Source organism: Colius striatus, chromosome 4 (genome assembly GCF_028858725.1).
Source record: "Colius striatus isolate bColStr4 chromosome 4, bColStr4.1.hap1, whole genome shotgun sequence".
In the NCBI taxonomy this organism is placed as follows: Eukaryota; Metazoa; Chordata; class Aves; order Coliiformes; family Coliidae; genus Colius; species Colius striatus.
The window spans coordinates 75,713,801-75,741,534 of record NC_084762.1 but is presented as its reverse complement, the minus strand read 5'-3'; the positions used below and the strand labels follow the sequence as shown (position 1 = coordinate 75,741,534).

The window sequence follows — 27,734 nt, the reverse complement described above, 5'->3', positions numbered from 1 at the left end:
GCCGCGCCCTGTTCCGCAGGCCCAAGGACAGCTCCGCCACCGCCGACCTCAGCCGGCAGGCAGCGAAGGCCCGCGAGGGCGAAGGAGGCTCCCTGCCGGACGGCGGCCGGAGCGGACAGGGCCGGGCCGGGCGCGGCGGCCGGCAGAGCCCCCGAGGCCGTGGCTGAGGGGCGGGACGCGGCCTCGGCCCTGCCCGTCCCGGCCGTGCCCCCCGATGGGCTCCGCGGCCGGGGGGCGGGAGGGAGCGGCCCGGGGCCGCCGGCTCTGGGCGGGTACCGCCGTGCGGCGCGCCGCCGGCGCCCGCGGCGGTTGGCGGGGCCCCCGCCCTGCGGCGCGCCGGGGGAGGCGCGGGCTCGTGCTCGCGCCCTCGCCGTTGCCATGGCGCCGCTTGACGTCACGGGCGGTGCGCTGCCCGTGCGTTGCGGCGCGGTGATTGGCGGAGACGCCGTGTGTGGCGCTGGGAGAGAGGCTGCAGCGCAGCGAGCCGCGAGACAGGCACAGTCCGCGCCGGCCGCCCGCCCCGAGACACCCGTCGCCGAGCTCCCGCCGCGCACAGGTAACGGGGCCCGCCGCGCCGCCCCGCCTCTGGGCCCTGCGCCGCGTCGGGCGGCCGCTCCGCGACCCTGCGCCCTGCCCCGGGAGGGTTCGGTTGCGGGGGGCGGCGGCAAGCGAGAGAGGCGGCCGGCGAGCCGTGCCGAGCACTCCGCTGCCCCCTCCCCCTACTCTCCTTCGGCCTCGCGGGCGGCGGCGGGGTGGCTTGGCGCGGAGGGAGCGGGGCAGCAGGAGCGGCTGCCCTGCGGGGGGCGGCTGCGGGGGGCGGCTGCGGGGGGCGGCTGCGGGGGGCGGCTGCGGGGGGCGGCTGCGGGGGGCGGCGGGGACCGCGCAGGTGAGGCCGCGGCCGCCCCTCCCCGCCCGCGAGAACGGAGAGGGGGGGAGGGGAACGGGGGCGGCGGGCGAGGGAGGGGGCCCGCAGGTGAGGGCCCCGCCCGTGGTGCGGCAGGCGGGGGCGACCCCGCGGGTGCGGGGGTGGCGCGGGGGACGCGCCGCCTCCGCCGGGCGGGGGCCGGGGCGCGGGCGGCTGCCGCTGGGTGTGGTCTCCCGCCGGGAGCGCTGCCCGGGCGCGGAAGCGCCGCAGCGGCCGCCCCGCGGCCGGGCTCGCTCCCCTCCCGCTGCCCTGCCCCCGCCCATCCGCCCCCTGACCGCCCCGGCCGAGGGCTCCGGGCGGTAGCGGCGGCTCCCCCGGGGCGGGAGGGGACTCCACCTCCGCCCTCCCACCTCCCCACCCCCTGCGTCCCCCTGGGGCTGGACCCGGGCCCGCGGGCTTCCCCTCGTCCGGCCGCCGCCGGGGCGGGGACGCGGCATCCTCCGCCGCCGCCCCCTGCGCTGGGCGGAGGTGCGAGGGATTAACGCGCGCTGAAGTGGGCTGGGCCCTGGCGCCGATCCGCCATGACAAAGGCGGCCGGCGAGGCGCTCGGTGTCCCCGCGGCGGGCGGATGCGTCGGCCGCGGCGCGGGGAGGGGCGGCTCGGAGCACGGCTTCTCGCCCCGGGGGGCCGGGCCGCCCGCTCCTCCCCTGGGCCGCTCCATTTTCTGCTGTCACTTCTCGTGCGGGGGAACCGCGGGCAGCGCCCGGCCCTCGCCGCGCCTGCGGGCCGCTGGCCTCGGCTGCCGGGAGCGATGGGCGGCCCGGACAGGATGCTGCCCGGCCAGCCTGCGGGCAGAGCAGGCAGACCGGCGGGGGGGCTGGCGTTTTAACCACACTCGCCATGATCGTACCGGCTGGTAAATAACCGTAGCCAAAACCTTGCTTTAAAATGGCTCCTTAACCCCGCTGCTCACGGTGCGGTTAGGTTTTCGACACACGTTTGCAAACGCTGCAGAAGAGCAACTGAGTTTGTGCGCCGGTATCGGATGGAGCAGCTACTAAAACTTTCCCGTTCAAGTGGCTGGGATGTTAAAACGTGCTCCCTTTATTCCTGAATGGAAGATAATGCTGTTATTGTCTTTGGTAATTTTATGTAAAATTACAGAAAAGGTTAACTGTTGAAGATGCTGGATTGCAGTTTAGGGAACATAGACATGCATAAAGCATATGTGACCAAAATGGCTTCTTGCTTGAATAACCTAGTCAAACTTTAAAGGATGATTTATACCAAAGCACATTGCCAGACCCTCAAAATGATAATGATAAAAAGATAGGGGATGAGGGAAGAGTCATCTTTTCTCATGTACCAAAAAAATCCTCTTGATACCTCTGTATAGCAGAGCTTGAGTATTATTTTAGTTTATGGGTTTTTTTAAATGCTTGTAAGATGCAGGTTACAAAGCATCTCAGCCAGGTTGTGCTATCTCAAATGCTGATGTTGAAGTTGTGTTTTTAAACAGTAACATCTCCTTTTGTCCCTGAAAGCATAGCCTCTCAGGCTGAGTAGCAATACCTGCCTCAGAAAGATCTACCATATCTCATTTTGGGAAAGGAAGTTAACATGGTGGAAGGGTGTACACCTAGAAAGTTGTGTATTTGGTGCATTCTGACTGTGTAACATCCAGTGTGGGATTTGGTTTGCAGATCGCTATGCCAGGTCTTTCTGCCTGTAACTAAGATTCTGTTAAGGCCTAGAAGTTTGTCTAGCTTTTATTTGGTCTCCCGTGAAAAACTTAAGATTGCATATTTTGTCCATTTTGTTGTCTTGGTAATTGGATGCAGTTGATCCTGCAGCCTGAATGTTGTCTTATGAGAGAGCAGTGGCAAAGAACTGGGATCATTTATGTGTGAAAGATGGGAATGTGCTTTCAGTTCACCTTTGGATGTTTTTGTTTGCATTTATTAAAATAAACATACTTTGTGAAGCTACCAATTTTTCAGGAGGAATCGGTGACTTGAACTCTTCAATGCATGTATCCATTCATGTGTTTGAGTGCTTGGATGCCTTGTCTTCTGGATTTCATTTGGGCTTCTTACAGTTCCAAACTACTTAGAGAATGATTGCTGCACGTACAAAGTTAAAATTCCTTTGTCCTTGATCAATGTCTGAATAACACCTCGCTATTTTTCCTCTTTAGAAATATCAGCATGGATAAAAATGAGCTGGTGCAGAAGGCCAAACTGGCTGAGCAGGCTGAAAGATATGATGACATGGCAAGTTGCATGAAGTCTGTGACTGAGCAAGGAGCTGAGTTGTCCAACGAAGAGAGGAATCTTCTCTCTGTTGCCTATAAAAATGTTGTAGGAGCCCGTAGGTCATCTTGGAGAGTCGTCTCAAGTATTGAACAAAAGACGGAAGGCGCTGAGAAAAAGCAGCAGATGGCTCGAGAATACAGAGAGAAAATTGAGACTGAGCTAAGAGACATCTGCAATGATGTGCTGGTGAGAAATAATGAAACTGTTGATCCATTTCTACTTAAAAGTTGCAGGGTAAATTGTGCTGGGTCCTCTGGGACTACTTCAGTTCTGTCAGTAAAGCTATGTCCTTCTATGCTATTTCTGAAGGACAAGGTTTAAAAAAAAGTCTGACTTTTCTTTCCCTGTAATGTATTGATTGTTTATATAGAAGTCATCATAGTTAGGAAAGCAAATGAATTTGGAGACGTGTTGAAACATTATTGTGTCTAATGTCATAGTTATGAAAAATCAACATATTGCTTGGAACCTGAGCTAGATATAGGTTTGGTTTGGGGTTTTCTTCTCTACCCTTCCCCTTCTATGCCATACTGGTATCCTAGACCACTTTGATTTCTGCAACTTTAATACGCTGCTCTAGTTGTAAGAGGTAGTTCTTACTCTACGGAAATTGTGCCCCTCCCTGGGTAAGATGATGTAATGTTAGTTATGACTCAGCCATGCAGAAAACTGTCTGCAGGAAGAGGCAGTAGAAATGCTGTGATACCCTCTTAAACTTGAAATTTTTAGTAGCAAACTAAAAAGGTGTTCAAATTAGGCATTTTCTGTGGCTTGTAGTTATGTTAAAATATGCATGTACCTGGCAAACAACCTCATATTTTCATTAGAAGACTGGTTTATGAAATCCAAACCTCTTCCACATATTTATTCCAGATTGTCAGTTTCTTTTCAACTGTGTATGCCTGTGGTGCCTCAGCAAGCACACAATGGATATCCGGGCCTGTGGCCACCAGTGAGGTAGATGTTCCTGTCAGCAATAGAATTGTCCACAAGTCTGTGGACCCTACTAGTGTGTCATCCCATATATGACAAGGGATCACGTGCCTGGAGGTGACAGAATGACATGTGATATGAGGGAACTGTTAAATAGCTAAAGATGTGCTTGAAGGTCTGATGCAAAAAGAAAACGTAAGATCAGCGAGCAGCATGAATTTTGGTTGCTGTGTAAGATAGCTAAGTGACCTGGGCGGTGATGGCTTCTGGAAGACTGGTTCTCCAAGGGTGTGTAAAAGTCAGCATGGGTAACTCTTGAATCTTGGCTTCTTGATTACTGAAACACACCCAGTTTCGTATGCTTTGTTATCTTGGTTAAGAGTATTTCTTAAACTTCCACTCTGAAAATGGAAATGTTTACTACTTCTTGTGTCTTTAGGTGGTGGCTCATCTATTTAAGCCAGGGAAATAAGGATCCATGTCTGGTCTCAGTTTATTGTTTTTTCTTTTAAAAATTAATTAGTTGATTTTATTAACAGGGAAGTCCTGGTGAATCCCGTTGGATGCTTTCAGTTCAGAGTGATCTGAAATTCTTTTGTAAACAACATTTGGGTCTAAGAAATCATTTTAGTTAAGTCATTTGGCTTAGTGTTTGCAATTAATTTTCTTTTTTTTCTGATAGTGGAAACCAGATTGAGATGAAACTAGCTTTTATGGTGCATGCTAAATACAAAAATTAAAACAAACCCCCAGCTTTTGAGTTTCCTGCAGCAGCTCAAGTACCTGGGAGGGACGGGAACACACGTAGTGAATCTTGTTACGTCTTTCAAACCTCAAAATGGACTTGACTTTCTTGTTGCTTTTAATGGGATACATACATTATTCAAATAAATTATTACTCTTTGACATGCTGCTACATTTAGGAAGCTGATGTCTTACTAATCTTCAGTGTTGCTAGTCCAATTTTCTTTAATAGATTAAGGAAAAATTACTGTCCAGAAGAAACAATGCCTTAGGCAGTGAGTAACAGTAATAACCTACTTTTTTTAGACTTAGGTTTAAAAAGAAAAAATACAAGTGCTTTTTTTTTTTTATTCAGGGGATAGGATTTTTAAATGCTTTCACGTGGTAGGCACTACCTTTGACATGGCTAATTATGTTGAAGAAATTTAAGTTTATACTTAAAAATTCACTCTTGTGTTCTTTGTTGGAATGCTGTGTTCACATACATTCCTACTCACCTTGAAATGTGACTGACCATATTCCTTTATTTGACATCCAGTTTGCTTTAACAGAGGAAAAAGAATTTGGACTAGATATTTAGTTGCTTTTTTATGAACAGGAATCTGCACAATGCTACATGCAAGTGTAGAACTAGGGTGTGGTTTTTCTCAGAATAACCTCTATAATTTTTGTTCAGCATAATCTAGTCTATAACTGTTCACAGAAGTGAAAAACAAGGCATACCAAATCTTGATTGGTGTCAAGTATGCCATTAATAAGATCTGAAGTGTTAAGAAACTTCCAAAGCTTTCAGTCACGAGCCTTATCAATTACAGTACAAAAGCAACTTGGAAACTTTTATTAAGATTGTGAATCTGTTTGAGCTGTTGTTGTGTCTTCAATTGCCTGCTAGGCTCTTAAGTAATATTTAATACCCTAGGGTGTTACATCACAGCTGAGTGTGGAAGTGGCTCGTGTCCTAACTTCAATGTGGAAGGGAGGAAACCACTTAACAGAATGTGTTTGTGACTTGCAGAATGTAGCCAAAGCTGGCTTCTCTGCAGCTTCTCTCTTCTCTCATCTGTCGGAATCAAATTACCATTGGATTGGAAGAAGTAGCTCTTCTAATCCAGTAGACAAAGCATGCTAAAGTCTGCCTGGGTTCTGTTTTCGACTCTTCCTCTAATGTACAAAGTGAAAAAGAGCAATTAAAGCTGAGCTTTTTTATTGCTCTGGAACTGTTAGACTCAATAGTATAAATTTTAGCAGTTACATCCTTGCTGTTTTTCTAAATCTTTCCTCACTTGAACCTGCCAGGGAGTACCTCTACAAACAGCTGAACTTGTCCTCTTTCTTTGTTGCAACCTCAGAGTGCTGCTGTACAAAGAAGAGACACCTAAAATGTCTTGGTCCAGCACCAGTTCTATCAGATACACACTGAAGTGCATTCAGACCAAAGTTTTAATTTGGAATTGGTCTGGCAATGCTGATAACTGCACATAATTGTGGCATATTGTGCATAGTGTGTGTTACTTGCAGGATAACAATAAAGATTCATTTCCAAATTCAAAAATAATATAGTGTATATGGGGAAGTACATTGCCAAACTTGAACATCTTAAATGTATTCAAGTAATATAGAAGATTTCTAGCCTCAGAAATTTCATATTGATACAGGAAATTAAGCTTTTTGTTAAGTACTTTTCCTCATGTTAGCTAAGTGTATGTTTCACATCCTGTTTTACTTTCTGTAGTAGAAGGGAGGGTCTGTTAAAATACCAGTATAATAACCTTTTATTTGTCTTTTCTGTATTAGAAATTGTTGTTAACCTAACAGGTGTGGATTTTCTTCAAAATTATTTTTGTAGGTAATGGGTAACAGAGCTGTAACTGAAAGCGGTTCAAATTTTAAATCTGTAGGAAGGTAGTTTTTTTTTTTTCAGCTAGTAAGGGTTCAGAGAGGAATGTATGGAGAGGTCTTTGAATAGCTCACATTTGATACTGCTTGCATATTGGAAGTTCTCAGGAGCTCAAAACTACTACTAGTAGCTTTCAGACAGTCTCCAACATGAGTGAAATGTGAACTAATCATTTAAAACGTAACTGAGTATCTTCACTTTAGCATGAATGTAATTTTTTATGGTTACACTCCCATCCCTAGGCTGGCACAAACGGCAGTAGTCCCCTGCATGTCCTCGAAAGTGAACTGTGTATGACAGTTCCCTTATTCATCCCCCATGCCCAGTCTTCTGGGTAATGTCTCTTCCTCCTCACAGTGCACCCACAGTTACACCTTAAGTCAATCTGTTTGCCTGCAGTGCCCAAGCCCTCTGTTTTGTCCTTACTTTTTGCTTTCTGGTTGGAACAACCAGAAGGGAACGACCTTAAGGGAACAAACTCAAGGAGTTTCCTGAGACCTTGTCTACCCTTCAGGGTTCTGCAGTTACTGTTGCACATAGGTGCTACACAGCACTTTTCCCCTACTCCCTCCCTGCCAGAAAAGCTGCAGGTTAATGATGCTGTTGAGGACCTACTCAGTAAGATGAATTATTTGCTTTCTTCACCATGTTGCTTGCCAACTTCATGCTTAGAAGCATCAGTTGGTACTCCTTGTGTGCTTACACTATCTTTGCACTTGTTACGGATGCTTCACTTTTTAGAAGTAGTCATTGTTGTGAGAAGAGAAGATACAGTTAAATCTCAACTAAGTGATACTAGGTTTGTGATTCTTTCATGTGTGTATTTTTTAAGGCGAGTAGTTTAGTAACCTGTCATGGGGCTGCAGTTCACTGGGGGAAAAGGAGAGTAATTCCATTCAGAGTGCACCTAAATGACTTCTTAAACAACATACCATGGAATTAATGCTTCAAATACTCAAACTATTGTGGGATTATTTTTCTAGTTGCCTGCAAACATCTAATAGATTACTTACTATGTTAGCATCTATAAAATGTGTTTTCTGCACTAATTCATAATGACGTGATTTGGAAATCCAGTCCTCTCCTATAGGCAGCCATATACTTTTTGACATGCTCGTGTGCGAGGTGTTGGAATTTTTTTGAAGTCGATCACTATATGCTCTGTGTGTTGTTCTGATGATCAAAGAGCACAGGTAACCTATAGAGAGAGTGGTGCTAACAAGCAGAAGAGTAGATAGCTTATGATCTCGAGTGGCTGATTATATCATACAAGCTTCTACCCTTGGAAGATGTCTGATGCTAATAAAAAAATCAGTGTTCTGACTGAAAACTGCTTTGATTACACTTTGTTTGTGTCAAGATCTGTCCTTTGATCCTTTATTTGATGTTTTCAGAAAGAGGGAGAGGGGTTTGTAGAAGCTTTGGTGTGTAGAATGTTGATCATAAAAGGGATTGGTTAATTTTTTGAAATCTAGATGTTTGGTGCCCAAAATCTTTGTCTTGAAAAACTTTGTCATTATTTTAAGCTGTTGTGGTTGAATAATTTAGGTTGGAAGAGAGTTCATTTAGTTTCATTCTGCTCAGAACAGATTCAGTTAGGTCACATCACTTAAGGCCTTGTCAGTCAAATTTTGAATATCTTCAAGAATGGAGATTCTACAATCTCTATGGACAGAGTATGACTCTGAAGAAAAAGAAACCTCAGTAGTCCTTATATGTAATCAGAACTTCTCATAGTCCAACTTATCTGCTGCCTCTCATCACTTCACTGTAGACCTCCACGAAGAGTGTGGCTCCATCATCTCTAGGCAGCTATACAAAGTAGAAACCGCTGATCTGCTCTTTGCCAGGCTGAGGAAAACCAGCTCTCTCAGCCTTACTTTGTACCTCATGCGCTCTTGCCCCACAATCAGGCTCGTGGCCTCCACTGGACTCACTTCAGTATATCTGTGTCTCTCTTGAACTGTGGAGCCCAAACTTGGACTTAGAACTCAAAATGTAATCTCAAATTGTTAAAATTTGTATTAAAAGATGGTAATTGGTATTATGCTAGTGGCATATGTGAAAATATGTGAGTACCTCTGGTTCACAAATGCTTCTCTCAATTAACTTTTATTTATTGCAGAGCAAAATGCGGCCAGGATTTACTAGCTTCCAGAATGGCTATAATTTAAGCTTTTGATGAACTCTCCAAGTCTAGATTTTTCAGTTAGGGTTTGACTGGTATAATTGCTCATGTATATTGAAGGTAGGAGGCTGAGACAATTTGCATCAACCTCATGATTTCACCTTGTTAATCCTTTAAATAACTTCCCTGGTTATAGCTATACCTCTTCAGGGGTGTGGGGGGGGGTTGGTTGGCTGTTGGGGTTTTTGTTTTGTTTTGATTTTTTTTTTTTTTTCTTCAGTGAAGACACTGCCTAAACTAGAGCAATTTGCCTTTTTTGAATAAATTTGACTGTTGAAAAACTGTTGAACTCTGGAGAATTAAACATCATTCATGGATTATCTGAAATATGAAGTTACTTGTGTTGGATTTTATTTATTCTACATTATTCATGTAATTGTTTGTAAATGCACCAAGCTTCAGCTCATATTTGAAAGTATTTTAGATTCCAGAGTATATAAGCAGATTACTGGTGGTTGGGCTGCATGAGCAAATGTGAGCTAGTACTTATTAATCTTAGCAAGAAGTGCATCCATAACGTTGATATATGTGTTTAACGCACCCATTTATCATAAAATCAACAAAGGTGCTCTACATAAATGCAAAAAAATACTTAAACATGCAGTTGCCACTGATACTTAGCTATGCACACATATGTGTGTATACATGTATATACACATCTATATCCTCTTGCATTTATTGTAACCAAAAGTCTGCTGTGTTGATTTCACTTGGCATTAATGTTTTATAGTTGGCTTTGATGTTCAAAAAGGTATTGTGTTTATTTTGTTCAAAAGCGTCCAAGTAACAACTTTATTTGACAGCAGCATTCAATGTTCAAATACTTTATGCACTCACTGTTGGTAGACAATCTGAAGCAGCAAAATAAAATAAGTTGGTCAGTTTACTTACCTATGACAGATATTCTCCTCCTTCTGTGCTGTTGAGGTCTATGCTTGTAATTTTGTGAAGCTGCTAAGTGTGTTTGTTCCACTGGTTGGTTATATAGAAGACTAAAAGCTGTATTGCTAAGATATTGACTTTAACTCTGCCTGTGAAAGCTGTAAGGGGTAGAAATATAAAAGAATATGACAGAGTTAGTGCATTATCTCTGTACATCTGTATAAACAGATGCCACATTATCTCTGGTTTTATCTAGATCCCTATGTCTTGTTACCATGTGCTCGACAGAAATAAGCGTTTCTGAAACAGGTTTTTAAGCCTTCTACTTGTTCTCTGCTGTACGTGGACACAGCAGCTCATGGCTCAACCTAAAGTTGGTTGTCCTGCTCAGGCAGTAGTTGACTACCATTTTGAAATAGTTTGAGAAAGAAAGCTTGTGCTATTTTAAAGATCATTGAACAACATTAAAGATTGTGATGATTTCTTAAACTTGTTTTTTTTACAGAATGTCAGCTCCTGTGTAGTTGCTTGGTTTTCCTGTCATCTGGCAGAAGATTGGCAGTGCCTCTTCTAATGAGACCTAATAATAAGTCATTATACTGCTGAGATGAACAGTAAATCTTAATGCAGCTCGTGAGGTAGAGAGCAGTAGTAGGTTGTTTTTTGGGTTTTCTGGGTTATGTTAGTCTTTGTGATGATGTGGGTAACAAAATATTTAATAATGGGTATCTGATCTTTAAGTCATGAGGTTCTCCTGGTGCAGAGTAGGCTGACATGTCTATGCATTTTTTTATTGACATTGTATACTACAATGAACTCCTAAACTACTAACACAAGAGGGATTACTAAACTGGGGAGGTATTTTTGCCTATGCTTCAGAATTTGATTCCTTCACTGGCATGTATGTGGTAAACTTACTTTGATAAAAAGCTGTAATGACTGGCGTGAAGGACTTGGAAAGTCTTCAGAATCATCTCACAGACTACATCCTGATAATAATCATATTTGCTTCCCTTGGCATAAGTAGTATTTGGAAAACAAAAGCAATAGAAGGAACAAGCTAGTATAGGGCATGATAGCCTAAGCTGGGAAGAGTAGTTCTGCAAGCAGAGCTACGTATATGGTTGTGACAGTATGAACTGAGATGCTGTTCTTTATTCCTGCAGTTCCTATTCTTTTTATGCAGACTAGTGGTGTGTCTGTATGAGCCATATCTTCCCTTTAAGCACCTCATAGGTGTTTTAGTGCATACACCTGCTTCTTACTGGCTCAGTTGTATCCCCCAGTGTACGTGTCAGCATGAGGGTGTTTTTTCAGGGCGTGCTACTTATTCCATGTTTTCCTCCACCTGCCCATATGTGATACTGCTTTTGTTCTTGTGTCTAAATAAACACATTTAGACCATTTTTGTAGTAATTTTTGCATAAGCTAAAATTTCTTGCCATTTTTTTCTATTATATAGGATTTTCCCTTTTCTCCATTAGTCTTTTAGTTCTTTTTTCAGTTATCCCATCATATTACTTAAGCCTTATCTCCTTCATTTTCTCTCCTGTACTTGGTGCTGGTGACGCTGCATCTCAAATACTATGTTCAGCTCTGGACTTGTCACTACAAGAAGGACATTGAGGTGCTGGAGCGTGTCCAGAGACAGGCAACAAAGATGAAGGGAATGGAGAACAAGTCTGATGAGCAGCTGAGAGAGCTGGGGACGTTTAGTCTAGAGAAGAGGAGGCTGAGAGAAGGCATGATGACTCTATACAACTACCTGAAAGGAAGTTGTAGGGAGATGTGGGTCAATCTCTTCTCACCAGTAATGAATGATAGGATGCAAGGAAATGGGCTCAAGTTGTGCCAGGGGACGTTTTGTTTGGACATTAGGAACAACTTTTTCACTGAGAGGGTTGTTAAGCATTGGAATGGGCTGCCCAAGGAGATGGTGGAGTCACCATGCCTAGAGATATTTAAAAGATGCATAGATGAGGTGCTGAGGGACATGGTTTAGTTTAGTGATAGGCTTGGCAGTGTGAGGTTAGTGGTTGGACTCAATGATGTTAAAGGTCTTTTCCAACTGTAATGATTCTATGATTTTTTTTTTCCCCTTCCTAGATCTTTGCTAGATTGACTACAGCAAAACTACCAGTCAAATGTATGTTTTTCCTGCCCTTATCAATCCCAGTGTCCCTATGCATGTCACATCTTCCACTGTTGCATGAACTCTGCAATCCAATTCCTCCCTACCCCCTGAAGGTTCTTTTTTCTCAACTGCTGAATTCCTCCCCTACTGAGGCTCTTTGTTCTCACCTCCCCTCTTCCAACCAGCTTTCTCACCTTTGTCAAACTCCTACTGCTGTCTGTGTGGGCACCTGATTTGATAGGAAGAGAGAATAATGGGTACGGAGAACAGGCGGCAGCTTCTTGCCTTGTTCGGCAGGTGTTTTAACCAGAAGGATCTCCAGTGCCTCAGCAGCTGCTAGGATTTGACAGATTTGATTGTATTCTTGTTCTAGTCAGCAAACGAGTAGATATAAATCTGTAGCAAATTTTGGAAAATAGGCTTTGCTTTTGGTTGGAGTAGAAGGCTGACAGTAGAATAGTCCTTTTGGTTTTTTAGGAGGGTTGGATGTCACCCATGAGGCAACAGTTGCAGAGCCTTGATCCTGAGCTCCGGGTAGAACTGTAATCAGAAGCAGCATAAGGAGCCTGTCTCGAAACAGCCTGTGTTTGGAAAGGGATTGTCAAAAAATATTCTCCTTAAAAATGCGATTATTTATCACTTTTCTCCAGTTCAATTAGATGTGTGTAAATAAATTTTGCGTTGTTCACAAAAAGTTGGATTGCCAGTCTGTGCAGCACAACTAATTGCAGGTGTTGTTTTACAGCCTAAGTAACTTTCCAAGCTCTGGTGCTGAGGGAGAAAACACAGGCATGGAAATTCACTCGCTAGCTTTTTGTAGGAATGATAGGTGTCTTGAACTTGTCCAGCACAGGTGGCCTGTTTTGATAATTTTGTCATCAAAATACAAGTCTGTAAAAGAATGTTTTAACAAAGGCAGGCTACAGTTACTGTGCTGGTTGGTTAGTGGGTTCCCTCAAAGTGTGTACCTGGAAACACTGATCTGAATCAATATTGTTGTATGTTTACCTAAATACACTTGACACTGTATACGTGTAGTTCTCTCAAATACTTCTCCACCAGCTGCATAGTTGCCCTAGGAGCGCTGGGACATGAGGAGCTTGGTACTCTCTGGGTTGCAGTTGGTAAGTGAACCTTGATGTATCTGGAAAGCTAAATCGTAAGATTCAATGGACAACTTTTGTTGCTTGTTCTAACAGAGTGCTTCAGCTGGATGTCTCTTTTCTTAATATCTGTCACAGCTTTCTTATTTTTCTTTCTCTTCTCCCCTACTCATCTTCTTTCTTTGTAGAGAACAAAGTAAACAGCTACCTGGATGATATGAAAGTGCAGCGTGGGCTTTTGATTCCTGATTGGAAATGGTACTGAAACTCTTCAAATAATCTGACGTTATCTGGTAGTCTTCTGAAGGAAATACAGACTTCAGTACCAGTGCTTTTTATAACCTGAACTTTCTTTTAGTTTTTTAAATGAAACCGAGAAGTAGATGTAAGACAAAAGTAACACTTTCCCATATGCAGGTAATCAGGTATCCGTAGCTCCTCTGTTGTGTATAGTGGGTATTATAGTTGTGTTGATGTAAGGGGTTTTTGGCAATGTGTGGAACATGGACAAGTCGTCTGCTGAAGGGTGCTACCTTCAGAGGAACCACATCTGGTTCAGTCAGTTCCTAGACATTGATGTGGGCTAGGAGAAGCATGACATTTTCTTGCTTTCTTCATGTGTTTTCTCAGTGGCATCCTCTTTTGGGCAGCATCTGCAGGTAGGTTAGTAGTCCAGACAGCCAGTACAAGAACAAAGGAGAGATTGTAATGTCTTGGAGAAAGATAGTGGCATGCTGCTTACATCATGAAAACGTTAGGCCATTGTCAGTGTGAAACAAGTTTCAGGCTGAGCTTAAAAAAACATATACTCTCTTTCATGTCTTTGAATATAGAAAACAAGGAGTTCTTCCATGTCACCTTCATTCCTATGCCATATACCACAGATGGATGGCAAGCAAATTAAAGTTCAGCTAATGTTCCTGTGTCATTTATCTTCAAAACTAGAAATAACATCTTAACTATGTGGCTTTCAGTACTGACGTGAAAACAAAAGGCCTGCCTTGTTAACTCTGAGCACAAGTGATACTGTTTAAATTAGCTAATGTTTATCAGTGTATTATTTTCATATTTTGACATTTTGCAGCTTGGTTCTTTCATGAAAGACCAATATCTTTTTGTCTTAACAATGTATCCTAATAATTACTTTTTGATACTTAAAATCAAAGTTCCTTCTTCTCAGTACTTTATATATTACCTGTCCATTTGCAACTGTATTTTTCTAGAACCTGATGATCCTGTTTTGTCAGGAGAGAAAAGTCTCAAATAAAAAATTGAGCTGTTGACACAACCCTCAAGTGCATTGATAATGATATAAAGTTCTCAGGCAATAAAATGCACTGAGAACAAACCTTTAATAAAGGGAAACGTGCACAGAACTATAAGCAGCAAAGCAAAACATGAGGCATTGAGTTTAGCACTGTTTATGATGAATTTTGGAATAGTCTTCTGGCCCACACAAGTCAGTTGCCAAAGATGTTAGGACATCTTTCAAAAGAAGGGTAGTTTTAGGCTCAAAATTTCAGGAAAGGGTTGTTCAAGTCTTCATATGTTGGCTTCCTGTCTTCAACTGAAGTTCTCGCCACCACTTGACAAACTGAAGTGTCTGCTTGAAGTAAGAAGCAGAGGCAGACTTCTTGTAGAGGGTTAGGTGTTGCTTTTTGTTACACAAAGTTAATACTTGTTTTCTTTCCTTCACACTCTTAACAGTCTGACAACTGTTACCTTTCAGACTTTATCTTGCAAAACCACAAAAACAAGTCTATAGGGTCTTTCATCAAAATGGGCTCAAAATGGCACTGTGCTTGATGTTGCCATCTATTGCCTGTCCTGCTCTGTCAAAAGACTGTGTGTAAGAATTAAGAAAATTAATATCTTACCAGTGTGGTATTTAAAGTAAGACAGGATTGTAGGTCACCAGTAGAATAATACAGTTGTGTGCATGCAGCTTCTTTACATCTTTGAAGATAAAGACCTTTCTCTAGTGCATACTTGCTGAGAGTGGGGAAATGTCCCAAATTGATGAGATTTCTTGTCTATGGTATGTGTGAGCATAGCTGACATCTCCTGAGTTTAAATGTGCTGCCTGTCCCAGTCCAGAGTACCAGAAAGCTGTTAGCTTAGTCATAATCGCAGTTGCAGATGTGAAGTGTTGAAGCCTGATCTTTTAACAGCCAAATTTAGTACATGCTTTTTTTTTTTTTTTTTTAAGTAATAACTTTCCATCAGGTCTTTCTGGGAAGACTGTATGTGACTTTACTGTGAGAAGTAGTGGAAACACTTGTACAAGCTGTTACAGGTTTTGACTGCAAAGTGCTCTATAAGATGCTTCTGCATCTGCCTAATTGACTAGAATGCTGTGGTTTGTTTCACAACAGTTGCTGTCAAATTAAAAGCTATGACAATTGCGGGTGGGTAGTTGTGGGGGGGTTAGGGGTCAGGGACTGGTGTTTTGGTTTTGTTTAAAAGGCTGTTTCCACCAGATTCTGATTGAAGCACTGTCATTAACTACCCACGGAGTTGTAGTTAGTGCATATTAGCGTATAGCAAAAATTTGGCGCAAGAGCAGGAATGTCGTAAGCAAGCATGAGGGCTTCGTCCCATGTAGCTCTAATATAGCCATGCTGCATGGACTTCAGTTGTCAGGGTGTTGTGTGCATTGCAGGGATGCAGATCACCTGACAAACTCAGCAATACCCTGTGGTGAACAGCTGTATATTGATAAATGTCATATCAGCTAGTAAAGGAGAGAGAAGGTAGGCATGGGTTCTTGTACTTCTTTCTTTTGCCTTGAACAAGCAACCTGTCAATAGGACTTAAATATCACATTTTATTCCACAAGGAGGAATATCTCATCCTGCAAAGAGTACAGTTAGTCTACTGCTACTTCAATAGAGGCTAAACCTTTTTTATTTCTTTAAAAATGAAAAAAAGACTGTTTACCATACCCAGATATGTTAGCAGATAAAGTGTTAGACTGAGTATGCCTTTTGTGATCCCTGAAATTTTGTTCTCTTCTGTAATTGAACTCTAAAAGGTCTTACTGGTCTCTGAAAGTTTTACTGGTCTCATCTCTGTGGCTTTCTGTAGCCACGCTGCCTCCATGCAGATTGTGGCTTTCACAGACACTCTCTAGAATAGATCGGTGTACTCTGAGTCTTCAGACTAACTTTAAAGGAGTTTTTTTCTATCAGTAAAGAAATATATCCTGAAATAAAAAGGCTTGTACAAACAGGAAAAACTGGATATATAGTACTAGATAAATAATAGAGGAGACATCTCCTTTCAGTAATTTCACATGCTAGCTTTTAAATGTTAATCGGCTTTCAGGTTTTGTTGTTGCTGTTTATGAAATATTTGGCATAAGTCAAATTCTCCCAAAGTTATGTGGCCTACCAGTCCTACATGTTTGTATAGAATAGAGTTTCTCATCCAGGTAGGAGGAAGCCATGAGTGCAGTCTCAGAGTCAGAGCCTCTTTGCACAGGCTGTATTCTGTGATTAGCTCTTCAAAAGGATTTTTTTCATTTGTCAGACTTCTAAATTTGACAAATCTTGAAAAAGTTTTAAATCCAAGGTTTATGCACTGAGCTGCTGCTGCCCTGCTGGCATGTACCAACCAGTTCCTCTTTCCTCTTCTCTGTCTACTAGTGTAATTCACCCATTCAGTTAGGTGTTTGCAAACAAGTTTACCTCATTTGTGACCTAACTGAAGTTTAAGTCTGGACATTTGGTTGCTGCTGTGGGAGTGAGCAGAACTGTACTTGTTAATCAAACAACCTTCTTTGTAGGTGATGAGTAATTTCTGTTTCTAGAGACACTGAAGATATTTTGGTCTGACCAATTTATGGAGGGTACAGAAGGAGGGCAACTCCCTGTGGTGCCAGAAGGGTGCAGACTGATACACCTGACTTAATTGCAGTCCTACTGAGAAAAACTAATAAGGAGCCTTATTTCAGTAGGTGGGAACCTTCAGTTGTCATTGAAGTTGGAGTTTCTTGACACTTATGTCATAGCTGTGAAACTTGAAGTTCTGTAATGGCAAGAAGAGGGCATGTAAGTAGTTACAGAGCTGAAGCGTGACCCATACACCCTACAGCCTTCTGCTTCATTCCAGCAGTGCTGGGACAGAGGTGGCTCTGAACTCTTCTTCTCACGTGGTGGTACAGTCTCCAGAAGGGTGCCCCTGGCCTGAGGCAGCTTGGCAGTCCATTTGTCTGCTTCCGTAAAAATACTGCTGCTGTCCACTTGCTTGTATTGTGTTCCCTTTGTTGCCAAAGGATTGTCTCTGCCATCATTCAGACAGGAAGCAAGAAGATGCAGTATTTTTCAATGCCTCTCTGCATGCCTATAAAATGAAGCCCTATACTAACCCCCTACAGCACTGGGAATGTCTAATGGTAAAGAGTTGTTGAATAATTACCATCCAGAATACAGAAGGTCTACTAAGAGGCTTTTACCTCACTGGAGCATAGACATAGCTGAACCTTGTCAGACAGACTTCTTCATTACCATGTCTGCTGAGAAAGGAATGTTAGCAGCTATAATAGGGTACTTCATTTTGAGGGATTTCACACAATTTTGAGTCTAACATGCTAAATATTAATGATTTATATAAATGAATTAGTAATACTAAAAAAGGAATAAAAACCCTAAACCAACCAAACTTGTTTGCTGCTCTTCCTCTTTCTGTGAATTACTGTCTTGTGTAGCTTTAAGTCTGTTGGCCTGTTAAGCAGAGCAAGTGCTGGGATGCCTGTCTTGCAGTACAGCAGTTACAGCCTGCCATATTCTGGGTGTGCCTATCCCAGGAGTATATATATAAGCTAAGATAGCCACTCAACCTGCAGGATGCTCTCTGCAGGAAAGTACTGTAAAGCAGCCATTGTTCTGTGGGTTGGAACTTAATTAAATTGTCCATTTTTGTGGTATCACTGGAAATTTGAGCTAAAAAGAGTGAGGCAAAATTGAAATGTCAGTCATCTAATTTAGAGGGGGGGAAAGACATTAAAAAATCCTTACTAACACGTCTTTTAAAAATTGTTTGCTACATAGCCTCAGCAAAGTACATGTAACAGCTTCTGATTTAATTTTGAGTGTTGAAGAGTACTTTTCTACCTTTTTTTTTCTGTCTTTTTAAAATAACTAGCTTTTCTTTCAAAGTCTGACTTTAAACACTCAATATCAAGAAGTTTGACAAGCTTGTACCTTAATTTGACTAAATGTGTTGGAGCTACTGCTTTTTTCTTTCTTTCTTTCTTTCTTTTCATCATAATAGAGCTCTTGCTAAATTACATGACTGCCTCAGCTGGGAACTTGCTATGTTAATTTAATAAGCAGTTAGAATAATCTAGAAAAACCTGGTCTTAACTGGCAGCCCACAGGGAGGATTTTGTGGAGTGACTCCAGAGAGCTCCCTTTGCATTGGAAGACAGAGGAAGCAGCTGTTAGGGCAGCACATAATGTCTCATAGAGGATCATTTTCAGTGCTACAGAGCTGACTGTCTGATTGTCAGCTGTCTGGAAATGCAAGAATCCAGATTCACTGTGTAGTTTCTTGCTGGCAATACAAGTAGAGTGTTCCAATTATTGGGAACTAGGTTAATGAGGCTTATAGGTAAGATATTTGGGTCTGTAATTTGGCAGCTGATACTTCAGATCCTTTTATTATCTTCTCTGGATGCAGATTTTCTTCCATTGTGTACCCTCTGCCCAGATTCTTTGGATTACCTGGGGTTTTTTTGGCAAGGTACTTCATAATGACTTGTAGTTGTACGAGACTCATCTGCTAAATTAACACAGCCTTCTGCCCATTGAGTCACAGCACGCAGCATTCCTTTTTATACCTAGAATTGTGATCCAGAACACGTTCTCCTTAGCTGAGTATGCTATGTGGGATGTGAAAGAAACGGGCAAAAAGTAAAGCTGTCTTGACTTTGAAATAGGTTGTAATATAATTGAACTGTTGGTTCAGCATGTTGAAGTATGTATGTTCAAAACACTATGTTCTTTGTCTCTCTTCTAGTCTCTGTTGGAAAAGTTCTTGATCCCTAATGCTTCGCAAGCAGAAAGTAAAGTTTTCTATTTGAAAATGAAAGGAGACTACTACCGTTACTTGGCTGAGGTTGCTGCTGGAGATGACAAGAAAGGTATTGTATGTCAGCATGTGGCTAAATACTGTCAAATTAAATGGCTTTTGGTGGGCCAGTGACATGACTAATTTTAGAATAATCCTCATTTGGGTGTAAATTTCTATAGTAACAGTCTTACTGTTACCTGAAAAAAATCATAGGTTGTTGGCTTTCAAACGAGGTATGAAGGTTTCCATGTACCCCTGCTGTTTGAAGCAGGGAGCAGACATTCAGTCACAACATCTTGAAATCAGCTCCAACTTAATGTGTGCATGCATCTGTCTGGTTTGTCACTGAAGTACAGGTTTATGCATCTTCACCCTGGCCAAATATTGAATTTTTACCTCTCTGTAGGAGGACAGAGTCTTGTAGCTATTCATGCTATTTCTTCTGCATTTCTGCAGAGTACAAAAAGTCTGCGTAGGTTCAGTGAGAAAAGAGATTAGAAACCACCTAGAGAAGAAAGGGATTAATAAAACTGATCTTACTGTTAGGAAAAGGTTTTCCATAACTGTGATAGTTCAGTGTCCAAATGTTTCTTTTACTGCCTCCAGTTTCTTTTATCTTCGTGTAAGAGCTTGTCATACTTGCAGGTAAGTTGCCTTCACCTAAATTTAGTTAAGTTAAAATAGGACACTTACTGTATTAGATGGCTTAACTGCTGTATTTGAAGAGCTACTCGGGCAACACAATGACTCCATGCAGAGTCTGTTTCAGTTCAGAGCAACATGTTATGTTTAGATGCAGCCCACTGAAAACAGTGCCAGGCTGATTCCTGGAGCCAGTGTAAGACTGGTGGCAGTGTGCTCTGAGGAACAGTGTGCTTCATGGAGCCCCATCTGGGAACTTCTGCTGGCCCCAAGCTGTGTTCCTGCAGACTGGGTTTGGTCTGTGCTCAGTCTGCAGGACTCTGGGGTGCTTAGGAGTACACAGACCATCTGGGTGCTGGGCTTGGGGCCCCAGGAGCTGGCAGGGGCCCAGCTGCACCACTGGTATTGGGCATGTGCTGCCCCTGCCACCTGTGCTGCCCTCAGGCTAATAAACTCGAAAGATGTCTGCACAACTTCACAGAAACTAGATAGAGCTTGGTATAGAGGTAAAACAGACTTAGCAGATACATCTTGAAATGATTCTTTGTAGCATATTACAGAGGTTTCCAGTTTCCCCAGTCTGCTGGATGATAAGGAGTTGCATAAAGATGCTAAGGCTTAGTGTGAAAGGGCTTGGTTTGACTTCTGATGCTTACTACATAGAAACTGGCCTGGGATTTGGTGATGGCAGAATTGCATGTACAACCAGTACTTCAGGTCTGTTACTGTACAGAGTAATCACATTTTCCTTCAAGTAATCTCTATTCACAGGCATAGGAGGTACAATAGTTTGGGTCCTGAAGTTGCTACTTTCTGTGTTAAGGATTAAGTTGTAGGCTCTAAAATTAGGCTGTGAAAATCTTAGTTTAAAGTGATTTTGAAGCTGATTTTTATGTAACCCAGTCTCCTGGTTGAGCAGGTTTTAGTGGGTTTCCAGGTGAAGAAAACTTTTTGAAAGCACATCTAGCTCACAGTTATTCTGACTCCTAAGATTTGTGGGTTTTTTTTCTGCTGCCTGACCTTGAAGAAGACCAGTTGATAATTACTGTTTAGGAAATAATGGCTGTTTAGTTTCATCCCTTTGCAGTAAATGCAGCAACAGTATAAAGCTCCCATCTCTAGGAATTAGATTTTTCTCTTCATAAAAGAGATTGTTTTGTTGTCTGAAGTTTTCCTACAGCAGTCCAGAGGGCAGGAATGTCAAACAGGTACCTCACCCTACTATCCTAGCCTTGAACTTTGGAACTGTATGGAACTTTCTAAAGAATTCAGGGTTAAAAATCTTGCAACTGTTTTTATACTGGGTCACTGATTTAAAAAATAACAGAATACATCAAATTGTGCATTAATTTCTGTAAATCACTGCTCAGAAAGTAACTCTTCTCAAATAAACAGAAAAAAGGTATTTTTAAAGTGTTATTTTAAAGAAAAATGATGAAAAATAAAATGCTCCGTTTCATTTGTTGAGGTTACTTGTTTTCCTTGCTGTTTGTTTTGCCTTTCCTGAACGATGCCACTTTCTAAGGCTTTCCATTGTGAGAAGAGTAAACCAGCTCTCACTATTTCTAAATTTAATTTGCAGTAAACCTGGTTCTTCCCAACTGTAATGCATCAACTTCTGGTCATTTTCAAAGTGTTGTGACAGTTGTCTGATTTTTCTGAAGCAATCTGTTGTTAGCAAGGAGTGTAGTGAGGATGAAGTGAATAATTGTGCAGTGAGTGTGCTCCCTCTTTCTTGCTGAAGAGAATTTGTGAATACATACAGCAATTGCATAGACGTCCTTAATATTGGTATTTGGTTATTCTCAGACTTTGAGTACTTCTCACTTAAATACTGACTTATTTTAGATTAAGGACTCAAATTCCTGTATTTTATAATACATGTGACTGGCAGAGATCATGCTGGATGCATTTCTGGTTTGATCTAGAAATATTCAGACTGGAGTTGCTCGCATCTGAATTGAATGACTTCCTGCCCACCTTTTTCTCAGCTGCAATTAACAGTCTTGGAGAGTGCAGGAACAATGGTCCCTTTGTCTCAATGTCTGTGCCTCTGCCTCCTGTAGTCTTCGAGGTCCTGCTTGGAGGCTGTGCTGTGATCTGGCTTGTGCAGGCACGGTATTCTCATAGTCAAGTGGGCTCAGCAAGAATGGAAACTGTTGAGGTCTTCAATCTTAGTATACACAGTATAGTTGGAGGTTTCTGCCAAGTGTTTTAACTTGTACAATTCAACCAATTAATTGGTGGCAGAAGATTAAACTGTAAAAAGAGAGACCAATTGTTAATTTTCCTTCTCTACTTCAAAGTTCATAGGTGCTAGAAATTCTAAGTTAGGTCTGCATTGGAAATGGAACTATGTTGGAAGCTTTTAAAAATAAAACTTCAAATTTGTACCTTTTCGTGTAGGTGGTGAGTTTTATGTTCCTTAAGGTGCTAACAAACTGCTGCAAACATTTGTAAATACACAGAGTGGCAGTGAGAAACTGGAACCTGTGATTTGGTCAAGGACAACTTCCTCTGAATTATATTACATTTTTTAATGATTTTTAAAAGATCTTATAGGGACTTGTTAGGTCAAGTGCTCATTCACAGGCATTCACTCTTAACATACTTTGTTCATACAAGCATGAACACAGACCTGATTGTATGTCTGGATACAGTACGTGAATTACTTACTTGTTGTGGGTTTTGTGTGTGTTTGGTTTTCCCCAAAGGGATAGTGGAGCAATCACAACAAGCATATCAAGAAGCTTTTGAAATCAGTAAAAAGGAGATGCAGCCAACACATCCTATCAGATTAGGTCTGGCTCTGAACTTCTCGGTGTTTTATTATGAGATTCTCAATTCCCCGGAGAAAGCCTGTTCCCTTGCAAAAACGGTAAGTCCAGGGGGGAAGAAATTCCACTTCAATTATTTGCATAACCCTTTGTAACGTAGCTAATGGAACCATTTGTTTTTATAACACTAGGCTTTCGATGAAGCAATTGCTGAACTTGATACATTAAGTGAAGAGTCATACAAAGACAGCACGCTAATAATGCAGTTACTGAGAGACAACTTGACAGTGAGTATCCATAACATTTGCATATTGCTGGTCATGGGACTGGGCTTCGTGGTGCTCACAGCTGCCCTGTCCCTTCATGGCTGTGGAGCTGTCTGTCACTTACTTACAGATGGTTTACAGTACCTCATCTTGCTTATCATTCTCCTGCCTAGCCTATTTTTTTTTTTGCCTGCATGCTAATCAACACAGTTCTCTGACAGATGACAAATTGAACAAACGTTTCATGGGGGTTTTATTCAAGGAATCAGGTGTGTTTAAGTGACGCAGTTTGGGCTGTGACTGGCAGAGATTTTGCTTTTTGCTTGTCACTTCAGAGGTTGCATCAAATTCCATATAACTTATTCTATGTGATGGCACGTGCAAGTAGATCCTACATGCAAACTTCACACAAAGCTAGCAATCCATTGACGGGCCTATTGTTTGTGGCTATTTATTTGGTTTTAAGCTGGAATGGGTGCTAGCCAGGCTGTGTCCATCACAGTTGTAAAAGAACTATGTTAATTCTTTTTTTTGCCCTTGGACTCACAGCTGTCTGTGGTGTAAGTTGTGGATCAAGATTGTGGCGTTCTGTTAGAATAATCAAAATCTTCATCTTGTGTGGGTTTAGTTTTTTTAACCTACTTGAACTTTAAAACTGGCAAAGATAACCATCTAAAGCAAATGAAACAGTAAATGTAAGCAAACATGCAATAGTGTAATTAATGGCACAGTTCACTTCCTCATCTTCGTGGGTGAAAAGCTGCAAACAAGAACTGAAAAAATAAGAAGCACCTCTTGTTGCCAAATGTAGCCCCTTGTTCACATCTGGGATCAGAGACCTTTACAAAATAACTGGACTTCTTTTAATGTCACTAGAACTAAAGTTGTACAGTTGCAAAAAACTAGAGTTGCCATATTTTCTGCTTTTGTTTCCAACACTTTATTTCCTTGTTCCTTGGAACATTTTCCACTAAAATGGCAACTTAATGCTACTGAAAAAACTACTTGTGATTGTTCCAGCTGTTGCTCACAAAGCAAATGGAAGAGATTTCTCAACCTCTGTAGTGGAGGCAGATACAGGGTTGGCATTGCTCTCGGTGTCTGTGTGTACTGTCCCCTTGAGTGAAGTTGCTCAAGAGCTGTCCTCTGAATGAGTGGTATTGAAACAGAGAATAGAAGCTGACTCTAATTGCCAGCTTCCCAGTCAAAATAATGTAAAGCTTGTCATAGCAGTTGGAAAGCAAATTGCTTCGTACAAGAGCAAAAGTTGAACTGAGCTTTCATAGTGTGTGCATTACAGTAGTGGGCTTGATAATGGATGTGAGCTTTCCATTATTGGGGGGAAAAGCTGTAGACAGCTGCAGGACTCCATGGTCTTGAATGAATGCTATGTCTTGCCTCAAACACTTGATGTGACCTGTACCAGTGCATTGATTCCAAGTTTTTTCTACAGCTTCTTGAGGTAGAAAATAACTTTTAATGTATATGTGACTGACAAAGAGGCAATGAATTTCATAACTAGCAAAACAAACATTTTTACATCTATGCAAGTCTGTTTTGGTCTGTGAGGTGAGCTTCTGACAGTGATTCAGTGTGGTGATCAGTTAGACACAATAGCAGTTTCCTCGGTTGTTGATTCTTTTTATGTTATCTTATATGACTGAAGAAGAGTCCGTGTTCATTCTCAGTGGGGACTGAAGACAGAGAAGTGTTCAGAAGGTTGTTTAATATATCAAGTCAAAATCTGTTTTACTGGGATTGCTAGGTAATTCCTTCTTTGCTCTGTTAGGAAATTGTTTTGTTTAATTTAAAAAAACAATCCCTTCCTCCAAAGGGTTTTTTTCCCAGCAGATTCATTAAACTGTGCTCTCAATTGGTAATCTTCCTCTCATAACAGACAGGCCTTTTTTATTTGATGACTAAGGGCTTATTATATGTACCTATCTGTAGATACTCTAGAGGTAAGGGTTTAGGATAGAAGCCTCTGCTAGAACTGTCCTTACTAACTTTTCCTTACAAGAATAGCACTGAAATTGAGTATTATAATCATGTGGTATAGAAAGGCATTAGTATGCTGCTGTCTTCAGTAAAATAACTTGTTGCTTAATGCCTTCAGCAAGGAACATTTGGTGCAGATACCATGTATTCTGTAGAGAGCAAGAACAAGGCCACTGTCTTGTACTCCTGGAGAGGATAGAATGTTTCTGATGATGGATTTATTTATTTTTAAAGCATCTTGTGATACCTTAGTGGTACAACACTATAGGTAGAAAGAGAATTAGTTGTTCTTAGGTTTTGCTGCCTTATATCATAGAGCATGAAGGATTCAGGTAATGCTGCCATAACTCCATAAAGTGAGAGATTACACATCATACTGGGCTGGTAATAGTTTGGAAGCAGCCAGCGTGGCAAATTCCTTAGTTCACAAAATAATTGCTTTTTCCCTGGTTATTGCTCTGGAACTGATGCTTAGTTTCCTTAGTTGGTACTTAATCTTGATATAAGGACCCTTAGTATAATTTTTGTGGAGCTGAAAATAAAAGTTTTGTGCATACTAGGTGTTTAGGCTGATTTTCTTCCTTCCTTGCCCTGCCCTCCAAGTTTGTAAGCACTTTGTTCCAAAAATTGCTGAAGAGGAGCACAACTGCCTGAATTAGAGCCAAAGCATAGAGATTTTGGTGAAATAGTTTTGGTTTAAAAAGCAAAGAAAACTTCAGATGCCAATTCTGAGGAAAAGGTGGCATTCACTTTAGTGTTGGATGTGGAGACCTTTACTGAAGCTCTTCCTTCAGAAATGTGCATGCAGCTTGCTTGAGAAGGTATAAATCCACAGGAAACCAAATATTGTTAGTTCCTGATCCTCAGGTCTCTGCCTGTGGGTTTGGTTCTTGCCTGCTTGTAGGTGTATTTGAGTGAGCTTGGTGGATATGAGACTTGGGTTTTGCCTGCTCGTGACCTCCCTCATGAAGTACAGCGTAGGGTTGGGTCACTTAGGACAAGATTTTCATTTCGGTAGTAACCAAGGACTGTGTCATTGTGTGCTGTTTTCTTTTCCATGGTGCCTGGTTGGGCTGCTTACAGAATTAGTATTTAACGTATCATCTTGCTTTCTAATAATTCCTTCTTAATTATGAGTCAAAATTGTCCGTGTCTTACGTATCTTCCTTTGTTTTCTTTCACAAACAGTTGTGGACATCGGACACCCAAGGAGATGAAGCTGAAGCAGGAGAAGGAGGGGAGAATTAACCAGCCTTCCAACTTCCGTCTGCCTCATTCTGAAATTTACACAGTAGACCATTTGTCATCCATGCTGTCCCACAAATAGTTTTTGTTTACGATTTGACAGGTTTATGTTACTTCTATTTGGATTTCTATATTTCCCATGTGGTTTTGTTTAATATTAGGGGAATAGAGCCAGTTAACATTTGGGGAATTTATCTGTTTTCATCTGAGGTGGCCAATATAGGGTTGTGAAATTTTTATACCAGTTTTACATGTTTGGCATAGTACTTTTGGTACATTGTGGCTTCCCACAAGGCCAGTGTTAAAACAGCTTTCTATGTCAAGCAAAGACGAGTGCTTGCATATTGGTCTATCATGATGGAAAAAAGGGACGATCAGTTGCAGCCACGGGTGTAGTTAGTGCGAGTCTTCAAGCTGGAGCACGCAGGGCTGTGGATAAACTGGTGTCACAAAGATATTGCATGTCAGCTCAACATGTGAAATCTGTGGAATATACCAATTGAGTGTACATCTTTGTTTGCAGCTGAAGTGTTCCTTAAGACAGTTTGATAACCCAGTCAGCTTTCTCTAGAGAAGGACAGAGAAACGGTTCACATTCCATTATTTGTAAAGTTACCTGCTGTTGCTTTCATTATTTTTGCTACACATTTTATTTGTATTTAAATGGTTTAAGCAACCTAAGAACAAATGTACAAGTAAAGATGCAGTAAAAAATGAATTGCTTGATATCCATAATGACACTGTATATCAAGCACAGCAGTAAAACAAAAACCCATGTATTTAACTTTTTTAGGTTTTTTGCTTTTGTGATTTTTTTTTTTTTTGATACTTGCCTAACATGCATGTGCTGTAAAAATAGTTAACAGGGAAATAACTTGAGATGATGGCTAGCTTTGTTTAATGTCTTATGAAATTTTCATGAACAATCCAAGCATAACTGTTCAGAACATGTGTATTAAGTTGATGTAAGTGGAATAAAAGTTTTATGAATGGACTTTTCAACTACCTTTGGTGTAGATTTCATGTCATCTGTCTTCACCCACCTGCTAGAGAACGGCAGCGTTATGCACGAGTTCCACGTGGTATAGAAAAGCTTAATATGTGTCCAGGCATTTAATTATTCAGGGAAATCAAGATAGGTATGAAGCATCCAAAAATTGCTCTAATTAATTGATTTAGATGCCCACAGCATCCTGACTGTCCAGCTGGGACTCTGGAGATACCTTAGCAAACGTGTGGTCTCCAGATGTGTGGCAAAAGGCGCACAAAGTTCTTGAAGAGCTGACCTTTAGAAGAGGTGTCGTTGTGTGGAAACCCACAGCTTGCTGCTGTTGGCTCTTTTAAGGAGAACTGAGCAGGAGCCTCCACAGGGTTCAGACACTAGAACTTAGTCTGTAGAAGGGCTCCCCAGAGGACTGATGCTCTTCCTTTCCCAATCCTCAGGGAGGTCTACACTGCTGTATTCACCAAATAACTATGGCATTTGTAGATACTTGATTTGAAACGGAAATAGCTACAGGGAAATTGAGACTAGTTTTCGGATAGCATCACATCTCTCTCAAGAACTGAGACTCTTGGAAAACAGTTTAACTGTACAAAAACATCTTTTGTTGCATTTATGTAGTCAGCTTGAGGGAAGCTCGAGTGGCTGCCTTCTTGATTGAGCTGCA

At 41.9% G+C, this 27,734-nt stretch overlaps 1 protein-coding gene across 1 annotated transcript; it reads left to right on the top strand.

Annotated features, from left to right (window-relative positions):
* The first annotated feature begins 427 nt into the window (after positions 1-427).
* On the top strand, positions 428-27,069 carry YWHAZ (tyrosine 3-monooxygenase/tryptophan 5-monooxygenase activation protein zeta). The gene is made up of 6 exons (XM_061994868.1): positions 428-556; positions 3,063-3,366; positions 19,083-19,206; positions 22,493-22,656; positions 22,747-22,842; positions 26,008-27,069. The coding sequence occupies exons 2-6, from the start codon at positions 3,073-3,075 to the stop codon at positions 26,065-26,067; spliced, it is 738 nt and encodes a 245-aa protein (XP_061850852.1). The 5' UTR covers positions 428-556; positions 3,063-3,072; the 3' UTR covers positions 26,068-27,069.
* Positions 27,070-27,734: the final 665 nt, after the last annotated feature.